This window comes from Thermothielavioides terrestris, chromosome 1, assembly GCF_000226115.1.
Source record: "Thermothielavioides terrestris NRRL 8126 chromosome 1, complete sequence".
Classification (NCBI taxonomy): Eukaryota; Fungi; Ascomycota; class Sordariomycetes; order Sordariales; family Chaetomiaceae; genus Thermothielavioides; species Thermothielavioides terrestris.
Genome location: NC_016457.1, coordinates 5,277,057 through 5,289,931, shown reverse-complemented (window position 1 = coordinate 5,289,931; position 12,875 = coordinate 5,277,057). Strand labels below are relative to the sequence as shown.

The window sequence follows — 12,875 nt, the reverse complement described above, 5'->3', positions numbered from 1 at the left end:
TACCGAATCCGGGCCGCTAAAACTGCGCCAGCAAATGATAGCGCGGCATTCCTAGCTCTAAAATCGCCGAGATGCAGCGCCTGGCGACCACTCCGACGCAGGGCGTCCCTTTCTTGTCCTTTTTTGGCGGCGTCGCCGGCGGCGGCGGCGGTGCCTCCACCAGCAGCAACACCGACCCCAGCGCCCAAGCACAACAACGGAACGCGCCGTCTTCGCCGACCAGCAAGCAGCAGCCGACAAGCGCAGACGAGGAGGCGAGCAACATTAACGCAAACGTCAACCCCTCGGGCGACAGCGGCAGTCCGCGCCAGCAGAGAGTGCTGCACAAGGATCGCAAGCCCTCGTTCGGCCGCAGACCGTCCTTCTTCACCTCGTCGCCCGCGAAGAGGAACAGGCGCCGCGCCGACTCGGCCGCCTCGAACACCGGGCCTCCGCCCGATGGCTACGGCTATCAGCCCCTCGACAGCAGCCCCGTTCCTGCCCTCCCGGACCCGTCTCCCAAGACCACCGCCGACGGTTTCTCCAAGATGATGAGCCGCGGCGCCGTGACGCCCGTGTCCGGCTATCCCGTCGGCATGGCCGTTCCGGCATCCATGCTCAGCAACCCGAGCCCTCATCCGCAGAGCGAGCTGAGCATCGTATACCAACAGATACAGGAGACGGCCAACAAGAGGATATCCACCTTCGAATACCTGCGCAAGGCGTAAGCCCACCACCACGCTTCCCCTCCCTCTTACGATGCGACAAGCCACTAACAACCTAACCCAGCCACGAAGGGCGCATCTACTGGTTCAACACGCTGCTCTTCGACAAGGCCGACCTGCAGCGGATGCCCTACTTCGACGCCCGCAAGCTCGGCCGCCGCGCGACGAACTACCTCCTTCTCGGGATCTCGCTGCCCGCCGTGGTCGACCTCAACTCCGGCTCGGCGCTCGAGTTCCTCCGCAGCCTCAACGCGCTGCTGGCCGAGTTCGACGCCTTCCAGCAGATCCACACCGAAAACGGCATCGCCGCCTCCTCGCTCACCCGCACCCGCATCCCCCAGATGTTCCGCCGCGCCGCCGCGCCCGTCAGCAAGGGCCGCCGCAGCAGCAGCGCCGCCGGCCGCGACGGCGACATCGGCTACTCGCTCGAGCAAGTCGACAGCAACCACCTCCCGGCCGCCTCGACGACCACCTCCGCCACCACCATGGCCTCGTCCCTCACGGCCGCCGGCAGCGCAACCAACCCGTCCTCCCTCGGCTCCTCCACGGCGGTGCCCCCCACCGCCACCAGCACCACCATCACCGCCACCGCCGCGGCGGCGGTCGCACCCACGGCAGCGGGCGACGCCGGCCCGCCGGCGGGCGTGATGGCGTTCGGCGCCAGCGAGGTGGACCTGCTGCCGGGCGAGGAGTACGCGTACCTGCTGACGCCGACGCTGCCGTTCGAGCCGGACTTCTTCGAGACGTTCGCGACGCTGTGCGACGTGCTGGCGGACACGTACGCGCGGCTGCTCGGGCTGGTGCCGACGCCGCGCGAGTGCGGCGGCGCCGTCGGCGAGCTCTTCACCAAGGCCGACGCCAAGATCAAGAAGCTCTTCATCCAGCCCGTCGTGCGCGAGTTCGAGGACGCCGGCCGCGCCGGCGTCAAGGCCGAGGTTGCCAACGTCGGCAGGGTCGTCTTGAGCGGGTTGATGTGAAAGGTTTGGGTGATGATGATTTTGTGTGTGAGGGAAATGGAGGTAGGTCTCTGAAACTTGGGGCGAACCAAGAGGGCTGTGCGGCCCGGAGGGTTGGTTAATGGTTGGGGGCGGGCTTTTCTGAGCATGGTGACCGGGAGGATGAGGAGGTGTCGTGACGAACGGCTGCGGTGCAGAAAGAGGGATGGGCCACCCAACCCCCTCTTTCGCGCTCCATGACGGAGACTCGGGCTGGCTGCCTACCTGACGGTGGCATGCGTGGGCGTCGAGCTCATGGACTCCGAGCTCCCTGGCGGCTTGACGTGCGATGACATCCCCGCTTCTGCTGTCGCCCTTGACTCGCCCAACACGAAGCCCCCCTCCCAGAAGCCCTTCGCGCCGTCGCCTATGAACATGACATGGTGATAACGGGTTGGCGTTGGAACAGGAGCATCGGGGGCATGGCTGATATCCTAGCATAGCATTTACGGTAGATAGAACGGAATGCATGAATTCGGAATCTCGCGGATGCTGCTATTCTCTCTGTGCTGCTGGGTGCCAGTCGCTGCCCACTCGCTGACTGAACGATTAACCTTTCATTTAGCTACCTGCTGATCCCGGTGAGATAAACAAGAATGATTAGGAAGTCCAAAAAGGAACGGAGAGTCGTAATCATGACGGGTCATGAGACAAACTTTGATACCCGACCTGTCTGACAGGAGAGGCACAGGGAAAAGACGACGAAGGAAAGAGTCAAGAGAGTGCCGCCGTAGAGAACAATGTGTCGTCTCAGAGTAAAACATAGAAGTTCGAAGAATCGTAAATCGCTTGCTTGGATCGGATCATCATCATCATCATCATCAGAACGCGAAGTGAAGCAAAGCCATCAAGCCGTAATCCCCTCCTTCTGGTGGAGATAGCGCCTGCCTCTGCGCCCCGACAAATGCAGGTGGTTGCTACTGCTGCTGCTGCGGTTGTGGCCATGGCTGTGCGCGCCGTGACTGCTGTTGTTTGCACTGCTGGTGTTGGTTCCGTCAGCCCTGCCAGCCCCTCCTCCTCCTCCTCCTCCTCCTCCTCCTCCTCCTCCTCCTCCTCCTCCTCCTCCAACAGCAGCAACGCTCCCTCCTCCGGTTCGGAGGTGAATCGCCGCTGCCTTGGGCGTCGAGAGGAGTTCTGCCGGTCGTTCTGCTGTTTTCTCCTGCTTCTCTCTTTCCTTCGCTTGACTTTTAACGTCATCGGCTTTGCCTCTCTCCCGCGACGGCTCCCTTCTCAGACTTTCCGCCGACGAACTCGAGCTCGAGCTTGAGGTTGAGCCGTTGCCCGAGTTGCTCGCCCCGCTCGCGTGAGCGCTGTTCGGCCGGCCCGTCGCTATCCCTGGTTCGATCTTGTCGTCGTTCGGTGGAGAGCCTAAAGCGATCCTGGGAGTTTGGTCCTTGCCGGACTCGGTGGTGGAGGCGCCTGAGCCGGGAGATTGGCTGGGACTCGCCACGCCGTTCGACGTCGCCTTCGCTGCTGGCTCTCCTGTCGATGTCTCCGAAAGGGAGCTGGATTCTGGGAGCGTAGCATGGTTTTCTGTCGGCGGCTGAGCTTCTGCCGGGGCTGGCGCCGGGGCAGGCGTCGTGGCTGCTGCTTTGGCTTCTGGGTTATGTGTTGTCTCTGACGCCATTGTGCTTTTCGTGGTCGGCTTTGGCGATTCCCCCCCGGTCCGCGCGGAGCCGGGAGAGTCATCCCCACCTTCCTCCGGGCTCTTCAGCGGCGTCTGGACCTGCACGGTTGCCCTGGGTTCTTCTGGCACCCTAGCGTCTTTCCCGTCTTCCCCGGAGCCATCGATACCGTGGCGCGCCTCTGCTGGCTCCTTTAACGCAAGGCGTTCTGTTTCGTCCGCCTCCTGATCAAACTTGGCCCCCGCCTCCTTGTCTGTCTCGCAATTTTCGAACTCCGCCTCCTCCTCTTCCACCTTGTCCAAAGCCGCATCACTGTTGGGAGCCGACCGTTGATCGACAAGCGAGGTCTTGTCCACCAGACTAACCCCACCGTCGTCTGCGTCCTCAAGATCCGCCTTAGGAGCTGAAGGCGCGGCGGGCGGGCTGGCAGGCTCGTTCCGGTACCTCTCCGCCTCCTCGGCGGCTCTGCGCTCCGCCTCTGCCCGCCACTGAGCCTCTTCCTCCTCGGTCCGAAGCCAGTAGCGGCCCATGGCCGCTTGGTTCTCCTGGTGGCGCCGCAGCTTGGTAGGGTTCTGCAGCATCGTCTTGGGCGCGCTCTTCTGGCTGCCGGGATCGAGCGGCGAGATGTACGTTAGCGTGCTCTTGCTCTTGCGCTTGACCGGGAGAAAGCGGCGGCCGGGGCCGACTTCGACTCTGTGGATGGTTGCCTTGGCGAACCGGACGGTCGCGCCGGGAGACATGGGCCTCTCGAGAGGGGATGTGGGAGGCGATCCTGGCGGCGAGTCTGGTGACAGGCCGCCGAGCGCGGTCTGCCCCGCGGTCTCGGGACTTGAAAAGCGCCGAGGCGGTCTGGACCCGTCTGGACTTGAGACACGGAGAATCGATTTGGGCATCGGTGCAGGCGATGCAGGCGACCTAGTTGAGATCCGTGTTAATGCGCCACACCGCCGGAACACAACCCTTGATTTTACCTTGGCTTCGAGTTGCCTTGGGTGCCATGGCCAGGCCTGGATAGAGTTGTGCTCTTGCCATCTTGGGTGTCGGACGCCGTTTTGTTGACACTCTCTGAAGAGCTATCCTTGCCCGTCTTGGACGTTCCGGGCGAGTCCCTCGGATCTGGCGCAGTGGATGTCTTTGAATGTCTCGTCTTAGTATTAGTCCCAAGCTGGATCGTCGCCCGATTCGAAAATGAGGACCTCCGAACTGCCGCAGAACCTCCACGTGCCTTGATTTTTGCTTCGTTGGTGGATCCATGGCTGTGTCTCCGTGGTCTGGAAGTGCTGGTGCCGGGACTGGTTTGGGGCGATTGTGAGGTGGGCGAAGATGGCGCTGGCGCTTTGGGTGCCATGAGCCTGCCCTGTAATGCGGCCCACGAAAGAATAGAGGACAACGAGTCTTTTCTCTGTGGCTGGCGGACGCCGTCCGGCCTATGCTTCGGGTCCTTGGCGTCTTTGGACATGGCGACGGCCGGGCTTAAGGGGCAGAGGAGAAGGAAAAGACGGTTGCAAAGATGGCGAAACCATGAAGAGCGGTTTCAATTTTGAAACGAACAAAAGATACTACATATGATCGCTGGATCCACCAGAGTAGTTGCTCCCACAATCACTGGAAGCCAGAGACGTGATGGGTAGACCTCAGGAGTGTGCAGTCGAAGTTGAGCTGACATCAGGCTCAGAGGTTGGGCCACAACTCGCACCGCATCGCGGCGGGCGCGGGACCCAATCACGACGGCAGGAACCCCCATCATGCAGTATTCTGCAGCGGTCGTGCCATTTGGCATCACTCGATGCGGTGGCTTACCATATTTACCGCGGGGGTGGGGACCAGAGGAGATCAAAACCGTCTCCGTGGGAGTGTATTCTGGGAAGGGAAGCGGGTCTGAGCAGGAGACGAAGCTGTCGCTACACCAACAGGACTCGCGGTTTCCAGCCGCCGAGGCCTTCATGGCGTTGCTCGACAGAACTCAGTCCAGGATCGAAACCGGGTTGTCGATTACCAACAGGCTCGCGGATGTATGCTCCTCAAGGTCAGTGCCCGGATCACTCGGCGATGATGAAGGAAACTGTATTCGCCACAAACGGACGGTGAGTTGGCAGGCGCGAAGGGCGACAGGACCGCGCCGCGTGTCAGTCTCCGTGAGCGCACCGGAGTGGATGGGATGGGTCGGCCGGCGTTGTTGGCGAGTGGTGCTTGGCTGCTGTCCGAGACGGTCGATGTTCGAACCGGGACCCAGGGGTCATCCACGTACGTGGAGCGCTGTCCGGCGGCGGCGCCCTCGGAGATCGGGTCCTTTGGCCGGCCGGCTTCAACGGGCCAACCCGGGGCAACCCCGGGCAACTGGTTTGCCCAGTCACGAGCGAAGAGCCAGCTGGCGTCCGGGACTGCGGAGGCAAGAATAGTTACGAGGAAAAAACCGACCGCGCGTCCAAGTCAGAACAGGATGGAGGCTCGCGATGACTTGTTCAGGTGACCGAACATCAACCCAGTCTGTTATCCGCTCAGAGGGCGCCATAACGCCCGCTGCGGCACCAGCTTCCGACCGCGATCGGCTCGAATCAGGCGGGGTCTGCATACTCGGAAGGGGCTTCAGCTCAGCCAACAGCCTGGTGCACGGGGTAACTCACATTAACCCGATGCGGCAAAACCTCAACTCAATGAGCGTTGCGCTGGGGCAACTTGCGATAAGCTTCTGATTGGGCGACCGAGCCGTTCTTTATCTCGCATACCAGCGGCTATCTGCGGGCCAATTGATCAACAAGCCTTGGAATGCCCAGCCGCGGCTTCCAGCAAGAGACTCCTCCGCTTTGCTGCGCGTTGTGTCGGGTTTCCGTGGATGTTCTCTGCCATGGAGCGTAAAAAAAACTGGTCAATTGATCCAAACAAGTTCAGGTCACACTTGCGATTTGGTTGCAAAACGCCGCAAGAGACGAACTGGCTGAGTGAGTTTTAAGCCGTTCATCGAAAGAAGGACGAACTCCACCAGTTCGCGACTCGGCCTTTGGAATCCCGTGCAAATCCAGTTACGAGGGAGCGCGGAGTGCCCCGGCCCACCGACAATGAGTCAAGACGGCCGTCAAACATCCCAAGCTCTTTTCCATTCCGCCATGGTTTCTTGCTCCGGTGTTCGGCCCCGCTGTCCACCACCACACCGGAGCCCTTGCAGCCGCATCCCCAAAGCATAGTTAAATGTGGATGTGCAGCGGCCCAATAACCTCGCGGACCAACCTGAGCGCACCGGAGGGGAACCCGGAGAACCAGATCCCCATGCTTTGCTATATTCAAGAGGTTGCATATATGGTTTGGGAAGTAGTGTAATCTATCTGTACAGACCTGATGGCTGCATGCTCCCAGGGGCTGTTGCAGCATTGGGCCAAACATCCCTACGCCCTGTTCTTGACGAGTGGGTAAATCCTGGGGATGCCGCCATTGACCAATCGGCCCCAAACGGTCACCACGCTGAAAACCACGGGCCCCAGTTTAGTCACAGCAACTTTTACCCAACCTACCGCTGGACCGAGACTTTAAAGACTTTTGAGGAGCCGCGTGACTGCTTTCCAGACCCTCTGTTCTCTTTCCTTTCACCGTCTTGATCAGCGTACGCACCTTCCTTTGTCTAGCTGCCCTGTCTCTCCTCGACCTTGTTCCGCTACCGCCTATCCATCTTCCCAGCCTCACTCTCTTGCTATATCCAGCATCCCTGAGGAGCTCTGCTGCAGCAATGATCCCTCAAAAAGGCTCCGCCGAGGACCTCACCTCGACCGCCGTGGAGCAGAAGATCGCTGAGCAGCCGGCCCTGAGCAATGGCCACCCGAATTTTCACTCCAACGGCGCCAACGGCGCCAGCACCCTCCCCGGCCTCGACGCCTCCAAGCTGATCATCACCCGCGCCGACCCCACTGTCCGCCCGGTCCCGGACGAGGCCACCGCCTGCTCCGGCACCGAGACCATCTGCACCGACCACATGATCACCTGCTCCTGGAGCATTTCCACGGGATGGTCCGCGCCGGAGCTCAAGCCCTACGGCCCGCTCACCCTCATGCCGACCGCCTCGGTGCTGCACTACGCCACCGAGTGCTTCGAGGGCCTCAAGGCCTACCGGGGCTACGACGGCCGCCTGCGCCTGTTCCGCCCCGACCTCAACGCCAAGCGCATGCTCATGTCCACCCTGCGCATCTCGCTCCCCGGCTTCGACCCGGCCGAGCTGGAGAAGCTCATCCTCGCGCTCGTGGCCGTCGACGGGCCCAAGTGGCTGCCGCGCAGCCGGCCGGGGTCGTTCCTGTACCTGCGGCCGGCCGTGATCGGCACGCAGCCGCAGCTGGGCGTGCAGGCGCCCAAGGAGGCGCTGCTCTTCGTCACGGCGTCCTTCATGGCGCGCCTGGACGCCCCGTCCGGCGGCATGCGCCTGCACACCAACCCGGACGACATGATCCGCGCCTGGGTCGGCGGCTTCGGCTACGCCAAGGTCGGCGCCAACTACGGCCCCAGCCTGCTGGCCACCAACGCGGCCCGCGAGCGCGGCTTCGGCCAGATCCTGTGGCTGTACGGGCCCGAGGGCTACTGCACCGAGGCCGGCGCCAGCAACTTCTTCGTCGTCTGGCGCACCAAGGGCCCCGAGGGCAGGCTGCAGCTGGTGACGGCGCCGCTGGACGACAAGCTCATCCTGGATGGCGTCACGCGGCGGAGCGTGGTCGAGCTCGCCAGGGAGAAGCTCGCGGGCGAGCTGGAGGTCGTCGAGAGGAAGTACACCATCGACGAGGTCATCGAGGCCAATAAGGAGGGGCGGCTGGTCGAGGCTTTTGCCGCCGGCACGGCCGTATGTGTTACCCCGCTTCGTCCCCCTTATCCCCCCTTTTTCCGCAGCACCGCAACCCCACCGACTTTGCGGAATCGTTACGTGCTGACATCTGAGCTTAGTACTTCATCTGCCCCGTGTCGCAGATCCGCCACCGCGACTACGACGTCCACATCCCCATGGTCAAGGGCGAGAGCGGGCAGTACACGTCCAAGATCAAGGGCTGGATCAGCGACATCATGTACGGCAATGTCCAGCATCCGTGGGGCGTGGTGGTGGACGAGCAGCAGTAGATTCCGGGTTTCTCAGGGCGGCGTCATCCTCCCTGTTGCATTTTGTCGGTAAGCGCGTAGCGTCATGGCGGAGCGCGCCAAACGTGATTTCTTCGGGCAGAGAAGGGCAGAGGCGTTCAGGAGACGGCGCGCTTGAGCATTTACTTAAGCATATGAATTGCTGGCAGACAGTTCTGCCATTAAACTTCTTTGTAGATATGCACATTCATGAAGCAATCCAGCTATTTCTGACCGATTATGAGAACACCTTGCACTCCCGGGGAAGCAGACTCAAATGCCGGCAAATTGGCTTGAGGAATCCATTGTACATGCCACTGAATGTGAGATGGTGACAAGCTCCAATGGAAGATCCGCATGAGATTCCAGCAAGAGAAGCAACAGGAATGCGACCAAATAGCCAGCTCAGATCTCCATCGACAAGCTCACGGCTCGTCAATAGACTGAAAGAAAATGTGCAAATCAGGCAGCGTAGCCTTTCTGAAGTCCTGCCATATCCGTCAGCCTCTGCAACTCAACACAGTTGAAACTCTCGGACTCACCTTCTCAATCCCCTTCATCGTCGCAACCGCCTCCTCCCCAAGCTCGACCACCTCCGCCTCCGCCGCCTCAATCTCTCTCTGTACCACCTCCCCAAACCTCTTGAGCAACTCCTCCCCCTCCCCATCCCCGTCCCTCTGCTGCCCGTCGCTTGCCTCATCACCACCGCCACCGCCACCACCACCCAAAGCTGCCCCCGAACAAGTCTCAGAAAGTCGAGAAGAAGAAGAAGAAAAAGAGAAAGAAGAAGTAGCAGCACCAACCACCTCCCTCAACAACCCCTCCACCTCCCGCTGCGCACCAGCCCACTCCCTCCACAAAGCCGCCGCATCCCGCTCAAACGCGCGCACCTGCGCTTCGGCGCGCGCAACTAGCTCGCCCACGCTGTTTTCCTCTTCCTCCTCCTCTTCCATCTCCTCCTCCTCGCCACGCACCACCGCGCCGTCCTGCTGCAGCTGCTGCCGTCGCTGCTGCCGCCGCTGCCGCTGGCGCCGGTGCCGCGAGCGAATGCGGAACGAGCCGAGCGGCTGGGCCAGCGCGCGGAGGTGCGCGTCCGTCTGCCGCAGGAACGCCTCGTCGGGCTGGGCGAGCTGCCGTACGAGTCGGGCGCCGAGCGAGGCGTGCACCTGCGCCAGGTGCGCGGTCGCGCGGCTGTGCAGCGTTGTTGCGCTCCGGAGGTAGTGTTCTGCCAGAATGGGGTTCCCAGGGGGGAAGGGGGGGTGTTAGCTTTGGGCCGTTTCCGGTTCGATGGTGGTGGAAGGGGTGAGTGGGTATTACCTTTGAGTTGCTGGATTAGGTCTTCTGCGTCTGGAGAGGGGGTGCGGGCTGGACGCTTGCTGGCTGAGGCGATGGTGTGTGTGGTGTTTGGGGCGGCAGCCGTTGCTTTCTCCTGGAAGGCGGCCTCGATGCGTCGAAAAAAGGGGGCCACGGACGGCTTGGAGCTGGGCTTTCCGTTCGCAGGTCGCTTGCTGCTCTCAGTAGCTGGGCGGGGCTCGGGTTTCTTAGGCGTCTTGAGGCGCTCTCGGAGGGACTCGAGCGGGCTGGGCTGTTGCTTCGGCTTGTAGTCGGCTGACGACGAGGAGAAGTGGGCGTTGTCAGTGCTGCTGGGGTTTGTCGGTTTCGGAGACGGGAGTCTATCCGCCTTGTGATGGCCTTGGGCAACCCTGACGCTTCTAGACTTGGTCGTACGCAGTCGTTTCGCCCATGTCTCTTCATGGTCCGGCCTATCAATGGTTGGACCCATGATGGAACGATGCTCTTCCCTTCTAAGCATACGATTGTTGCTCTGCGCCTCGCTAAGACTGTCAGGCTCTTGGCGGTGGAGATAACCGGGGCGCGACAACCGAATAATCAGGGGAGATCAGATTCGTTTCCCTGGCAGTCGAGCGCTGGTTGCCTGAGGTGGTTGGGTTTGTCCACCCGGAGGAAGGTGCGACCCAAGCAGGCAACCACAAGGTAAAAGAATATCATTTGAGTCCGTCTGGCTGTCACTCTCTTGTCCTCAAAGTACTGCTTCAGTCTTTCGACTGCGCACGGCTGGCGTTGCTGGCGAAGGCAGCCCCGGCGACATCAGCTGCTTCTTATGGATCTCGGTCCGTGGAGGCGGAGCTTCCGGGTGGGAGACACGTTGATAACAATGGGCGCGCTCGGTGACGGAGATGGTGAGGTCTCGGGCGCTGTTGCCCCAGTTGCCGCTGGTCGTGGTGGCGCGGGTGGTGAGGGAGGATGCGGAGGTTTCGGTGTAGTGATGGGTTCGGGGGTGGCTGGCGGTTCGGCCGTGATTGGAGTTCCTTCTGGTGTTGGACGTCTTTCGCTGGTCTCGCGTTCTAGATCACGGGAGGAGAGGGAGCGGCCGGAGATGGAGGGGGAGTAGGAGCCGAAAGTTCGGTAGACGCCAGAGAATCGGGGGGAGAAGCGGACGGAGAAGGAGCTGAAGGGTGAGTGGAAGGCGGAGCAGCAGGCGGAGGCGGTGAAGGAGGACCGGACCAAGGAGGGTGAACGGTGACGGTAACGGGCGAGGGGTGCCGAGGAGGAGGTGGAGGGGTTGGAGGAGGCCATGGACTGATTCGTCGTCAGTATTCGCATTGTAAGTTCATTTCCCATCCGTCCCTACTAACCTCGGATACCCGCCAGGGCCACCCCAAGCCCCGGGGGGCGATGACGGGCCGGCCGATGTTATCCCTGAGCTGCTGACGCCCCTGTTCCGGTTACCTCTCCTGCCGGTGCTGCCGCCGTTGCCCCTACCGCTTGTGCTCCTGCTGCTGCTCCCGCCAGCAGTGCTTTCCCCCTCTCGACCGTGCCTCAGGTCATTGAGGAAAACCAGGATCAAAGCTATAACAATTCCAAGGGGGATCAGCTGGGCAGCGGCCGCCACCTGGTTGACCGCGCCTGAGATCCCGTTCCACTGGATGGTCAACTCGATGCCGGCGACAAGGACGCTTGCGACTGCCAGTCCGCCAAAGGTCTCAACCTCTCGCAGTACTGCGATGCGAAGGCGGCTTTTGGGGTCAACCTAAATGGCGTAAACCAAGAACGGGGCAAGAAACTGTCTACATACTTGGCTCTTCTCCGTCTTCTGGATCTCTTCCTCTTGATAAGCCCTGCCTTCATAGCGCAAATGAGGACGCTGCCTGTGAGAAGTCCCAGCATGAGGAGAACGTTTAACGCGCGGAACCCTCCACTGTTCATCTCGACCGGCCCAAACGCAAAGCCAACCGGCTGTGGCGGCTGGCACGGGTCACTCCCTCTGGGTGCCCTCAGGTTCCGGTCTATGGAAGGCGAGCCAACACCGGCACCCCAGAACCACAGGTTCAAGCTGATGACGATGAACACAAACAAGTAGCGAACCACTGCGGCAAAGTCGAACCCGCCGCGGCGAGTGTCTAGGCCCATGCCTGGGCAGATCCAGGCGGTAAGATCGGAGATGTGCCTGGGAACGAGCAGGTACACGGTGCTTGAGATCAGGAGCAGGGCGACGTACACCTCGGCGGCGAAGAGGCGTCCCGCCGAGGCAGCCATGACCAGCCCGATGAAGACGGCATATGCCAGGATCAGCTCGACGGCGCGCGGGACTTGGGCGTGGCGTTTGTGGCAGCGCTCGCCGAGCAGGACGAAGAACCACAGCAGGTAGAACGAGACGCGGATGCCGAGGCCGTAGAGGTTGGGGGTGCCAGAGATGGTGCACACGGTCGACATGTCGGACTTGCTAATGCTTCCGCATTGCACTGCTAACGTGTGGTCAGAACCTGAAGGGCGAGTGACGGGGAGTGAAGGTGTTGGTTGCGCAGAGACGGGAGAAGTGGACACAGGAAGGAACAAGAGCTCTTCACTGACCCTGCGAAACCACTCATGAAGGAGCTGCAGGCGTACGATGCGCTCGTACACCGAGCCAAACAATAATCAGAGTATTTGACCGGCAAACTGCCCTTGAGCGTGACGCAGTTCCGTCACCTCGCGCAAAATCCGTCGGCCTCCATCCCACCTCCCGACCACACTCGGTTCCCATCGACCGCTGCTTCCATCTGCGCTACTGCAAGCAGTCACTGGTAGGCTCGCAGTAGTTTGCAGCACGACATTGCCGTTCACCCTTCATACAATCCAAGGAACATCCGCGAGCATCGGTTGTTGTTCCGGATTAGCTCGCACCTGTGCGACGCTTGAGCCCGACAACGTAACCAACAGGTTTGCCTCGAGCAAGCCGATGGCGGTTTTGTGTCTTGTCCAATATGTCACGTCCGTCGTACAAGAAGAGGAAAGCTAGTGGATGGCCCGAAGGATGCTAACCTCCATAGTTCCAAGGCCGGAGGAAACGGAAATTGGTATCATTCTTCAACAGCCACGCTCAACGCCCAACCAAACAACAAAAGCACATTGCTAGCCGTAAATGCCATGCGAACGCCGAACCGGCGGACCAGCCGAGCAGCCCAGAT

General features: G+C 61.3%; 6 protein-coding genes across 6 annotated transcripts; 2 read left to right on the top strand and 4 right to left on the bottom strand.

The window, feature by feature from the left end:
- Positions 1 to 71: 71 nt before the first annotated feature.
- On the top strand, positions 72 to 2,186 carry THITE_2074581 (uncharacterized protein; the record flags this gene model as incomplete). The annotated part of the gene is made up of 5 exons (XM_003649810.1): positions 72 to 569; positions 651 to 703; positions 769 to 1,069; positions 1,147 to 1,255; positions 1,323 to 2,186. 5 exons carry the CDS (start codon positions 72 to 74, stop codon positions 1,679 to 1,681), a joined length of 1,320 nt encoding a protein of 439 aa, XP_003649858.1. The 3' UTR covers positions 1,682 to 2,186.
- A 30-nt stretch (positions 2,187 to 2,216) lies between these two features.
- Positions 2,217 to 4,926, bottom strand: THITE_2108899 (uncharacterized protein). Its single transcript, XM_003649809.1, has 2 exons — positions 4,296 to 4,926; positions 2,217 to 4,239 (listed from the first exon to the last, which is right to left on the bottom strand). The coding sequence occupies exons 1-2, from the start codon at positions 4,781 to 4,783 to the stop codon at positions 2,547 to 2,549; spliced, it is 2,181 nt and encodes a 726-aa protein (XP_003649857.1). The 5' UTR covers positions 4,784 to 4,926; the 3' UTR covers positions 2,217 to 2,546.
- Positions 4,927 to 5,287: 361 nt separating this feature from the next.
- On the bottom strand, positions 5,288 to 5,896 carry THITE_2085038 (uncharacterized protein; the record flags this gene model as incomplete). The annotated part of the gene is made up of 3 exons (XM_003649808.1): positions 5,288 to 5,341; positions 5,404 to 5,705; positions 5,743 to 5,896. 3 exons carry the CDS (start codon positions 5,894 to 5,896, stop codon positions 5,288 to 5,290), a joined length of 510 nt encoding a protein of 169 aa, XP_003649856.1.
- Positions 5,897 to 6,923: 1,027 nt separating this feature from the next.
- On the top strand, positions 6,924 to 8,651 carry THITE_162912 (uncharacterized protein). Its single transcript, XM_003649807.1, has 2 exons — positions 6,924 to 8,137; positions 8,239 to 8,651. The coding sequence occupies exons 1-2, from the start codon at positions 7,043 to 7,045 to the stop codon at positions 8,407 to 8,409; spliced, it is 1,266 nt and encodes a 421-aa protein (XP_003649855.1). The 5' UTR covers positions 6,924 to 7,042; the 3' UTR covers positions 8,410 to 8,651.
- A 180-nt stretch (positions 8,652 to 8,831) lies between these two features.
- Positions 8,832 to 10,189, bottom strand: THITE_2085036 (uncharacterized protein; the record flags this gene model as incomplete). Its single annotated transcript, XM_003649806.1, has 4 exons — positions 8,832 to 8,894; positions 8,949 to 9,136; positions 9,206 to 9,631; positions 9,724 to 10,189. The coding sequence occupies 4 exons, from the start codon at positions 10,187 to 10,189 to the stop codon at positions 8,832 to 8,834; spliced, it is 1,143 nt and encodes a 380-aa protein (XP_003649854.1).
- A 326-nt stretch (positions 10,190 to 10,515) lies between these two features.
- On the bottom strand, positions 10,516 to 12,141 carry THITE_2085035 (uncharacterized protein; the record flags this gene model as incomplete). Its single annotated transcript, XM_003649805.1, has 3 exons — positions 10,516 to 11,007; positions 11,060 to 11,444; positions 11,504 to 12,141. The coding sequence occupies 3 exons, from the start codon at positions 12,139 to 12,141 to the stop codon at positions 10,516 to 10,518; spliced, it is 1,515 nt and encodes a 504-aa protein (XP_003649853.1).
- Positions 12,142 to 12,875: the final 734 nt, after the last annotated feature.